The sequence below is a fragment of the Emydura macquarii genome, unplaced genomic scaffold (genome assembly GCF_026122565.2).
Source record: "Emydura macquarii macquarii isolate MOO-44397 ecotype Brisbane River unplaced genomic scaffold, CSIRO-AGI_Emac_v2 contig_1146, whole genome shotgun sequence".
Classification (NCBI taxonomy): Eukaryota; Metazoa; Chordata; order Testudines; family Chelidae; genus Emydura; species Emydura macquarii.
The window spans coordinates 7,880,854-7,892,853 of record NW_027131283.1 but is presented as its reverse complement, the minus strand read 5'-3'; the positions used below and the strand labels follow the sequence as shown (position 1 = coordinate 7,892,853).

General features: G+C 41.4%; 1 protein-coding gene across 2 annotated transcripts in view; it reads left to right on the top strand.

Annotated features, from left to right (window-relative positions):
- The first annotated feature begins 1,315 nt into the window (after nucleotides 1-1,315).
- METTL24 (methyltransferase like 24) overlaps nucleotides 1,316-12,000 on the top strand; it is a 74,404-nt gene continuing 63,719 nt past the window's right edge. For both annotated transcript variants that reach the window (XM_067546590.1, XM_067546589.1), the window contains exon 1: nucleotides 1,316-2,150. In XM_067546590.1, the coding sequence (XP_067402691.1) occupies nucleotides 1,797-2,150 (354 nt within the window). In that variant the 5' untranslated portion in view covers nucleotides 1,316-1,796. The remainder of the gene's footprint in view (nucleotides 2,151-12,000) is intronic.

Sequence of the window (12,000 nt, the reverse complement as noted above, 5' to 3'; positions counted from 1 at the left end):
GAGTGCTATTAATTGTCGAAAGCTCCGGAGGCAAGACTACAGCTTTCAACAGTGTAAATGAGCCTATGAGCGTACAGTGGAAAATGTAATTTTTCAAAAAACAAACACATACTCTCGGTTTTTTTTATTGGTGGAAACTGTGATAGCTCAAATTAAGCAAATAAGGAATTAAGGAGAACCAGTCAATTATTAATTTGCAATACAATGTATTGGAGAGTGCATTGTGAGAGAATGAGAGGGTAAAAATAATTTTAAAAAAGATAATCAGTAAATAAAAAGATTTTGCAGTCAAAAGTGTTCAAAAGCATCTGGCATTGGCCTGTGGTCCGCCTATTGACCACCCCTTTAAAAAAACACCTGTGGGGGCAGTGGGTCTCAAAGAGCCCAAGCCTGACTGTCTACACTGCTGTTTTTAGACCTGCAGTCTGAGCCCTGGGAGCCCAAGTGAATTGACCAGAGCTCTGAGACCTAGTGCTGTGGCTTTTTTTTATTTCAGTGTAGATGTTTAGTTTCCTGTGTTCCCTTTAAGATCCCGATGGGCCATAAGTCCCCAGCCTTGCCTTATAAACCCTGTTCATGTGAGTAATCTCTTCCCATCTAGCAAGGACACCTCTCCCATTAAACAATATGGTTAGCAAGCAACCTGAATCTGCTGCCAGGTGTTTGGGGCTCTCCCTAAGTTGAAAACCCCTGCTATATCTCAACCACAGGTGTAAACAACAACCAAGCTATTCACAAATGTATGTAAAATGGAATACAATTGAGGCAATTAAAAAAATCTTCCTCAGAATTTACTTTCTGAGACAGACTTAATACAAAATGTACATCTTTTTCATTTGTTCTTCATACTTGGTTTACACAATACCATTCTTTTCCATCTGGATTGGCTTTGCCCTTTCCGCAAGACAAAAGGGGTTTGTTTAATTTCACTAGCAACAGTTTTGCTCAGATAGCTTTGCTGGTAATAAGTGTAAATTAATACCCATGGTAAGCGCACTTTCATTTCAGCAGTTAACCCCTTTGCATGACTGATGCTGGATCGTGCATCTTTGAATTTTAAATTTGAAAAATCAATCATAACACGCTAGTTTTGAAAACTTTCTTTCCATCCGACTGTCTTCTTGGCTGAGTACAAGGCTCCAACGGAACAATCACGCTTCCTCAAGCCCTTGACAATACACATTTTACTTTCACTTTAAACAGTATTGCGACTAAATATTAAGTACAATTACTCTTGGTTGACAAGATAACCAAAGTGAGGGTCTAATGATAAAATAATGGGGGGGGGGGGGGCAGAACCTTGTCACACTGTTCCTTTGCCCCGTGAGCCGCTTCTTGGCGAGCTCAGCGTGAGGCTTGCTACCGCCACAAGGCAACACCGAACTATTTGGGTGTTGACTGAAGTGTATTGTCCGGGCTACCCAAGGAGGGGCGCGCGCTAAGCGCAGCAAACCCGGCCCGCGGGCAGGCTGCTGGAACCTGCTCTTCAGCCAGGTCATACCCGCCCCCAGCAACCGAGTGTCAGGCTGGGTGTGGGTGGGTTGTGCCCGGCCCGGCCCCACCCCATTGCACAGCCCGTGCTGGCGGGAGGGGGCGGCTCTGCTTCGGGGGAGCGTCCCACTCCCAGCCTTGTCAGTGAGCGCCCCGGCTCTCGCACTGGCCCTTCGGGCAGACGCCCGGCCGGTGGACATCCAGCCCTCGGGCTGTGCCGGCTGCAGCAGGCTCCCGCTGCCAGGGGCCGGCCCGCCCAGTGAGCAGGGGATGAGCCCCGACGCCACGGCGGCTGCAGCGGGGCGATGCTGCCCAAGGAGAAGCCGCTGTGGAAGGGCTTCGCGTTCCGCCTCTGCCTGCTCTCGGCCGCGCTCTTCCTCTGCCTGCAGCTGGGGCTGAGGCGCTCCTGGGCCCCCGAGGAGAAGGCGGGAGCAGCTGCGGCCGGGGCGCTGCCCGCCCGGGACACCGCGCGGCGGCTGGGGCCGGCCCGCGGCAGCCGCAAGAGCGGGGCGGAGGCGTCCCTGGGGCCGGCGGGGACCGGGCGGCCGGAGGCGGCGCCCGCCAGCAGGAGGCGGGTGACCTACCTGAGGAGCAGCCGCAGGGGGAGCTCGGAGCCCGCCTGCTGCCCCCTGCAGCCCCCGGGCAGCAGCCGCAGGAAGGTAGGGCCCCGTGGGGGGTGCCTGGGCAGCCGGGCACCATGTCGTGACGGGAAACCCTCCCTCCCCCTTGATGAAGCGCTATAAACTCCAAGTAGTTTAGGCCCGCGCCTACAAAGGCTGGCGTCGGGGGGGCGGGACTCGTGTCGGACTGGGTACCTCGTAGGTGCGATGCGGGGGTGCTCTCCGCCTCCCCCGTCTCTCGTGGTGCTGAGCCCAGCGGCGCCCCTACAGGAGGAACAGCCCCCTCGGGCAGAGCCGTGCCCTGGATCGGGCCCTGAGCTGGCGGGGGATGTTTGTGTGACAGTCCCGCCAAAATGATCCCCACGTGTGGATCTGCTTGTAGCCAGCAGCCAGGGTGTGGGATGGGCTGGGCCTGCCCAAGCTGGGCCTGGAGGCCAGGTCCAGCCAGGACAGCGGTATGGATCTTCAAGCCCCCACCGTTCAGGGCTTTAGCGATACAACCTGCAAGCCCTAGGCCCCTAAGAACCAGAACTGGAGAACCAAATCCAAACCCTCCTGGGCTTTGGAGGGAAAGTTTGGATCCAGATCTCACCTCTGGTTATGTTGCTAAAATAGCCTCGCAGACATTCTGGCTGGGGCTCTCAAGTCTGGAGAGCGGGGTGGGTTTCAGAGGGGCCTCCTGAACGCATCTACACAGCACTCTTGTCCACCACATCCAGGAAGGAAGAAAGTGAAAAAGGCATGTTTTCTTGCAACATAGTGACTGTGTGACATTCTGATATGTTGTGATGGTTGGCATCATGTTTCAGCATCAGTATGCAATGTTGCTAGCTCTTGCAATTTTATTGTCAAGTGTTGTAATATTTGGTGTGTTTTCTTAAATCCCCAGCTCCTGGAGTCATCTCATTAGGGGAGATCCGGAGATTCATAGCTTGCTTTTTTTTTTTTTTTTTTTTTTTATTAAAGATATTATATTTTTGCTTAGTGTTTGTAGGTAAAAACTTGAAAACATGACACAGGTGCAGCTTAAAGGCTCAAAAGTCAGTAGACAAATAAAAAAAGCCTTACACTTATAATTTTTAAGCCAGCCTCATTATTTTTGGGGGGCCTGACTCATGACTTTTGAATATGTGGGGTTGGCACTGTATCAGTGCCAGTGTTGAGTCGCAATGACAGTTCATCCCACAAGCACTTTAGGATACAGTCCTATTATTTTGTGTTGCTCTAAGTCCATTTAAAACTGAAGTGACTGCAGTTCACGGTCCATGTCTGCACTAAGGAGCTGAACTGTTCCCAGATGAATTGATGCAATAGAATTGATTTAAGCATAAATAGTTTTGGATGTCCACGCTAGGCATACAGATACATATTCTAAAATCTTGTGGTTTCCACATGCATCAGCACAAGCGCTGTTCTAAACCATTACAGTTGCACTGCTCTTCCGGTACCTACCTAACAATTTCTGGTATGTTTCCCAGACATAGTCGATTCTGGAAGATTCTGAAAGACCCCTCGTGCATTGTGACACAGTAAAGGGAGGCCTATTAGAACTGTTTGTGCTGTTACGTTAGTGGTATTTTTCCACACTGTCACCGAGCCACTAAAATGACCTCATGAGCATTCACCTAAAGTACAGTATGCTTCATTTATTGGGATGCTCTTCATCATGCTGCTCCCTCAACTGGGACTGCTCCCAGGAAATCAAGTTAACTAATGAGAGAGAATGGTAAAGACAGGCTCAGTCAGGAAAATAGTAACAAAAAATCACATAGGTCTCGTCACACTCGCAAGTTGTACTGCTTTAGCTATGCTGGCAAAATTAAGATGGTATCACCTCCATAGCGTCAACACAAATATACCAGTATAAACATTTTTGTACGGGCATATTTTGCAGTGGTGTTGTAGCTATGTTGGTCCTATATTGGCAGCCTAAGGAAGGGCTCTGTTAATCTCAAAAACTTGTCCCTTCCACCAAGTGCAGCTGATCCAGTAAAAGATATTACCTCACCCACCTTGTTTCTCATATACTATCATAGATTATTTCTATATGTGAAGGGAAATAAGCACTATTGGGATAAGGCATCTTTGTACTGGTATAACACACAAGCTGTGTCTTCACTAGGAAGAAAGGTGTGTTTTTAACTCAGGCAGTTTGTCGTCTTTACTTGATTTAATAGGTTGAGTTAAAGACTATAGGGGAGCTTAGTCTTTAACCTGACCTGCTAACACATGTGAATACAATGCAGTTTGTAATTTCCACTAGAATTTTACATCGAGATAGTAAACTTGAGGTAGCTAGTTCGAATTAAGAACACAACTTTAGTCCCTAGTGAAGGCAAGGCCTAGGGACTTGCATCAGTATAACTATTTTGGTTAAAAAAATCACAACCCTAACTGAACTAGTTATACCTATTATATTTATATGTACAAAATTTGTAGGTAGACACGGTCTTAAAGGGGACACATAGTCACTGCCTATTGAATAAGTAGTACTTAAGCAGATATTAAATAGCTCTGAAACTCTAGGTGCTGGTCATTTTTAATATAGAAGTTGCTAAATAACGATTTTAAAGAAAAAATAAAGTAGAAATGGAGTGACTATCATTTTTATTTTTCACCATGTTACATTTTATTTCATTTAAAGTCTTTTCAGACTGTTTTAAGATAAAACAAGGCCTCTTACCTTAATCAAAACAGACTCTTCATTCATACCCCCTGGCTTCTATCTGCTCTCTTGGACGGGAAGGGCAAGGAAACAATGCAGAGGAACTAGCTCTCTATACAGATCTTCCAGGATCCACCAGGATGGAACTGGATTTCATTGTGGATCTTACAAGCCCACATGCCTTGTGTTCTCTGTATGTCTACAACCCCTTTCTTATCCTTAGCAAGGTTAAGATCTTTTACAATATAGTGTACTGTACAGAGGTATTGGGTAACTTTTCCCCTACTTGCAGATATTTATTTTGGCAGGGATTACAATATATGACCTGCAAACAATGCAGTAAAAGATTACTGAATAGAATTTTTCCATAGGTATAGGGTAATAGCCTACTCTGCTAGCTATTAAACAATTTACATAGGCAGAAACACTACAGAATAGATGATCAGTTCTTTTAAAGGTCATGTTCACAAACAGTTGCCTTTTTTTTGTGCTTGATAATAATGCAATCTTGTTTGTGAACAAACTCAGAGGGCACTTGTCTAGGATTTTAACTAGAAACAAACAAAACAAAAATCCCCAAAGAAGATGAGAAGGTCCAAGATGCATCCATCCACATGTCTCCTACCCTTTCAATTCCAGGAATTTGATTGCATATGTTTTGTGATTAGTGGCACACAACAGTAAGATTGACGAGAGTGACACTAAAGACAGTGTGAAAAGTTTATATCATAAATACATTGGGATTAGATTTTTATCAGTAAATGTTGATTTCACTGTACATATACATACCAATGAAAAAATATTTCCATTGATGATAATTGAAATTTACAGACAGGCAAAATAAGAAAAATTCTGCTTGAGAACTTATTAAAGTTTGAGTAAAGAATATTTACTTTGTATATTTTGATATGTGATGTTGATAGTTTGTGATAGTTGATAGTTTCAATTATTATAAAGCTTTAACTTTTTGAATCTCAGTGTCTACTGTCATTAACTAATTATTGTCTGACCTCCCCCAATATCCTGCAAATGTAGAAATTTAAATGGATGAAAATTTAGAAAAGCTTAACATTGATTTTTATCCATCAAAATTATACAATAATTAAAACTAAATTCTTCCAAGCCTAACCACAAAAGAGTACATGTGTATGTCCATTCCTCAGAGTGTAAGGTGCATGTAAAATTGGTAAAATACCAACTGAAAGGAAGATTGCCCTACCGTGTGACATATCTGGTCAACTCCAGAGCTACCGATGCAATTGCTCATGGTGTCTGCCAAGGAGCCAGATGTTGCTGCAATGTGTTCCCCAGCTTGGCATTTAGAGACTGTAATTGTCATCCAAAGAATAGGAGGAGTGGTATGATGTGCTATGATGTAACAAACAGAAGTTGGGGACCCCATCAGTGCATTTTTCCACATAAAACTATTTGTTTTGATTAAAATAATATAAATAAAGTTCCCAAATATGTTTTAAAATGTTGCCAAACAATGACAAATTAACGTGGTACAGATTAAAGAAAAAACATATTTTATTTTCATACATATACACCTTTGCTCTTCAGTGAGTGTTGGCAAGACATACACACCCACACATTACTCACCCTCTTAACTCCAGCTTTGGGAGGCAAGATTTTAAATCCAATAAATCATTAAAAATTACCCTCACTATGTTAATAAGGCAAAGGAGATCAATATAATAGAAACTAAAAATTAGATTTTGTTGGATGGGTCCATCTGTATTTTGGCTAGGATTAAAGATGTCTGTAGATAATGTTCTGAGCTGTACAGTATCCTTATATAAAACAAAGCACAATTTTTGTAAAATCGGTTTATTTTTAGAAGGGCATTAAATTTAAGTTAATTTAAGTTGTGCTTTTTTTTGGTAGGAGAAAGTTGGTTTTCATGATTGTTGTCTATTGGATTACTTAGTTTTCTTTATGGAGCTACTAGTAGAAAGTCATTAGTTTCTATAAATTAATAAGGGAGATGATCTAATTTAAAAAAAATCTAAACTCAAATGTGCATGCTTGATTACAACATTAGATGGTGAAATGGTCTCTTCAAAATGATAGGAAACAGCTAATTCATAGGTTAACAGTTCATCAATTAAAAGCAATGATGTGCCAGGCTAAGCTTAAAATGACTTTCCTCATTCTTTTTAATTATATGACACTACTAACAAGTTTCTGTTTAAAAAAGATGCTTCTAGCCTTGGATTTTTTTTTTCTTTTTAGAATATATGTCAAGAGTGTTTAGAGTATATGGCTAGGCATCCTTTTTAGCATTTTTATACATCTGCTATGCACACATTTTTGATGTTAGAATTTTTCATTGTTGATTTATGTGTATATTGTTTTTAAATTGTTTTCAGTTTTTTTAAACTTATGATATTAGTTGTACAAGTCACTTCTCTCTGTGCCTCAATTTCCCCATCTCTAAAATGGGGATAATGATACTGACCTCCTTTGTAAAACACTTTGAGATCTACTGATGAAAAGTACTATACAAGAGCTGGGTGGTATTATTATTTATTACATATTATTGGGCTGCTCCTGCTTCTGCTCAAGCCAGTGCTAAAACTCTTATAGGAATTTTGATCCTCCTGAAGTCAGTTAATCTGTTGGTCTAGCCATTTATAATACACTCAATACTGTAATGTAAAGCACTTTAAGATCGGGCTGTCACTTTCTATACTGATTTATTAGTAATTGTTTTTTCCCAGTCTATACATTGTAATGTGAAAGCTATTGAGATTTGAGAGTTGCAAAGGATGATCATAATAGTTTACATTTATATAGTTTTTTTTTTTTAAATATGGAAAGATCCCAAAAGACTATAAACTGATACACAAGTCATACGCAGAATTTATTCCAACTACTTATGGGTATCTGATGTCAAAAGTTCAATAATGCACAGATTCTTACACAACTGTTTGTATGTCTGTACTAGAAACTCTGCAGTGGCACAGCTGCTGTGCTTCAGTGTAGCCACTGTCTGCAGTGATGGGAGGAATTCTCCTTTAGTCAGCCTTGTGCTGGCAACCCCAGGGATTAGGTCAGTTTAACTATGTCACTCAGAGGTGCAGATTTGTCACATCCTGAGTAACAGCTGGATAGACCTAACTTTTTAGTGTAGACTTGGCCTAAGAGTGAAGAATATACTGTAACCATTTAAAAGTAGAGGCACAGTCTAGGTAGTCAGAATATAATTACCCAAATTGAAATTTTGTTAGGACACTGAGCAAAAATCCATACTGTTGTAAAAAGTGCTATGATGTCTTCAATGACCACAAATGGTCATGACTTCAGTTTAACACCTCAGTGGGAAGAACATCACTGACACCATTTCCTTCAGCTCTTGGGGTCTGTTGTGTTAAATTCAAGGGTCAAAAGAGTTAAAGGTGTTAGACTCTTTTATTGACTAAAATAACAGTGATACAAAGAGGGCTGTTTTTTCTCTGTAGTTTTTTTTTTGTTTTTGTTTTTGTTTTTTTACAAAGACCATAGTTTACTTGATTTTTTTGGCAAACACTCCTAAGTGTTGATTTTAAAGTTGAAAGCTTATAAATGCAAGAAAGAACAAGAAATTAAACAAGTATTTATATTGAAACTGAAATTGAGTGATTATGGTAAACAAATAATTAAAACTTTTGAAGTCTCTCTCTTCCTGGAGAAAAATATTAGTGTCTCTCTCTTATTTGCAGAATAACCTTTCTTTGATCAAAAGGAAAGGATTAATTTTACTTTCAATCTTGATGTGTAAAGGGTATTCACATCTCCCGTTGCTAACAACAGAGGAAAGAGGTTAGACAAGGTGGGGGAAATAAGGCTTTTGTTCACGTCTTTGGAACAATGGTTGACTGATTAGCCACAAATGGATTCTTTGGCTGGCTGGTCAACTGTTGCTTGGATCCTGGTTCACTTTCTGGACAGGGATATCATGTGGTTGGGTCATTGCTCCTTAGACAGGGCAGGGTTATGGACATCTCATCTCTCTGTGCTAATGTAGCGTGTTTGATTACAGGGTTTGATGAAAAGCCAAGAAAGAGAGAGAGAGATGATAGGAGAAAACAAATAGTGGGGCAGAAAGTAACACAACAGGGAAGGGGAGGCAAAACTGGATCTTATGTGTCTCTGTGGTGCTGACAATTAGTTTTCTCCACTGATGGGCTGAGGACAGGATGTCATGATGATTTTCAGAACTTAAAATTGGAAAACAAAGCTCTTTGAACAGGAGCAAGGCTAGTTGGTTTTCTCCAGGTAGAAAGTCTTTCAGTCTGGTCTGTTCCTTCTATCTTGCGATCAGGAAGGAGTTTCCCCCCGAGTCAGAATGGAATAGACCTTGGGGTTTTTTTGCCTTCTTCTGCAGCATGGGGCACTTGCAGTAAACTTGTGTAATTGGTGGAGTCTCTGTAACTTGAAGTCTTTAAACCATGAATTGAGGACTTCAGTAACTCAGCCAAAGGTTAGGGGTCTATTACAGGAGTGGGTGGGTGAGTTTCTGTGGCCTGCAATGTCAGGGGATCAGACAAGATGAGCCTTAATGAGCTGGGATGCAAAGTGGGATGGAGATGAGACAGAGTGAGAGCAAGATGAATTTATTTTTAAAATATCTCTTTAAGAAACCCCAAAAGGGGAAAAGTGGGTGACATAGTTTATCCCCCTCCTTATTTTGTCTACCAATTAGGTCTGATATTTGTCACACCAATTTTGGTTAATTAAATTCTGGTTCCACATCTTCTGTTTGCATGATTTCAGCAGTCTTTGAGTCCTATTAGCAGGTCCTGTTTGTTTGGACTAATCCAGCTTCTTTGTATGGTTCTTTTGCACTTATTTATAATATTGATTTATTGAAAACAACTCAATTTATTTTTGGGTTACTTTTTAAGTAGTCAGAAATACGGGTTATTGTAACATTTTATGAACTTTCACTTGCTATTCACATTTTAAGTTAAAATTAGGTTAAAATTTATAGGCTTAATATACATGTCTTCAGTCCAAGTACTGATCTAACTCAAACTTGCTTAGCATGTAAGATGTGCATAAGGATTACATAACAAAGTAGTATGGCTTCAGGGCATTGGTATCAGGCAGAAAAGAATCAAGGTTACTGTGAGATCATTTACCTTGTAACTTAGCAAGTGACATCACTGTCAGAAACAATGTTACATGCACACTTTATAGTCTATTAAACAAATGTTAGTTGCAGTTAAAATATAATGAAAGGACAGTATTTTTCTTGCATAGTTACTCTGAAAAGAATTCATATGCTTCTGTATTTTTTACTGACACAGCTGCATCAATTTGGTGGTACATTTGGCTGGTGCTCCTGGGAATTGATTGTTTGCTGTTGAAAACAACTATTAATAAAAGTACATTCTAGCATGTTTTTATTAGCTGGAAAAGATTCTTCTTCATACATTTTTGGGAAGCAGCTGGGGAATGTTATCTTTCAGAAAATCATTAAGGCTTTATGTGATTTAATTATATCCAATAATATAGTATATAGATTTATTCCAAATATGTACTCCAGATTTCTTTTCAACATGCACAAGTTGGGGAATAAACTGAACTAGATAGCCATGGTATGATGAAAATCATATATCAAGGTATATCCCTTTTATAAGGGATATAAACCATCATGCTTCAAGGCAGAAGCCAAACAGTGAATGATGGAGTTGCAGCACACAACCCAAGAAACTGTGCTGGGGCAGATTTGTGGGGGTGGGGAGAGGGAACAATGCTCCCTTTCTCCCATCTGCAGAATGGTTTTGCAGCCCGTGGTTGAACTAACCCTGTGTGCCCTTCAGGCATTCGCACTGTAGGGGAGGACCAGAGGATTCCGTCTGAAGTGGATTCTTTGCTCCCACCTCTTCTTTGCCTTTACAAAAGCCCCTGCAGAGTAGGTCTATGGAAAGCAGGGTTCTACATGTGGATTCCCTGCACAGCAGATCTGCACCACTTCTGCAGCCAGGGGACCCTCAGAGGCAGGATTTTCCTCATATGAATAGTTACCTATATTAGTTTTCAGTTGCCACCAATCTATTGTGTAATAAAAGTGACACACACAAGTGTGATAAAAGACTGGTCTTTTTTTCTGGCCCCAGTACTGGGTCCATATTTACATTTATTTACTTCTGACAGATGGTACAAGTCAGCATCCACTATCTCCAGTGACCGCACACCACCAGCAGGTCGCATTAACAGCTTGCAAACAGCTTCACTGAAATCAGAATCCCTCCTCTCCTGAATTTTACACTCCTACTCACAAACTGTCTTTGCATACCTTGTTAGGAGGGAGTAGGAGGGAAAGAGAGGATTTTGGCCATGTTGACACTAGGCTTCTGCCAGCATAGCTCTGTTGATTAGAGATGTGATCCCTGGTTGACAGAACTATGCCAATAAAAGCCCCAAATGTAAAGGCAAAGATACAGACAAAAGCAGAGTTTTGCAGGTATAGCTTATTTCACTCAAAGGAGCTGGAATTACCTTCATCAGCAAAAGCCCAGTTTTGCCAATATAAACTGCATCCATAATAGAAATGATTTGCTGGTGTAGCGTACCAACATAGCTGTACTGGCAAAGCATCTTAGTGTAGACATAGCCTGTATGACACCCCAGATCTCACAGAGTCTTTAGTCTTATCCTTTATCTCTGCAGTGCTCCTAAGCACTTTCTCTTTCTTAATATCTTGTCACGTGCAGAGCAGGATTTAACTTTCAAGCTGCAGCTAAGGCTTTTTCATTGAAGCTTGATCTGTTTTTTACCATCAACATTTACTCACCCAACCATTCACTTGTCAGCATTTATGTATGTATTTAAAATAACATGAAAACCATGGTAGTCGATGGAGTTTGTGAAAAATGTCCAGATTTATGTTCAAATCTTGAAATCTGGAGAGCCAGATTAAATGACCTGTGCACGTGAGTGCTCTGCTGGAATCTGGTGGTGGTGGAGGTGGACAGACTCTTCTCAAAGGCAGCTCCACAGCATTACTGCAGCTTCAAGATTGCGTAGCCTCAGCAGGAAATAGTTCCCTTAACTAGAGCAGGGTCTGGCTAATGGATCCGTGTAGTTACTAATCCACCAACTATACCGCATATCCAAATGCCCTTTTGTGCTAGATTGCAGAGCCCCATGGAGCTGTGTGCTGTGGCCCGTGTGGTCTCCTTGCATTCTAACCTCCCTCCACAGTGGAACCCCACTGGTTCTGTTCCATGGACA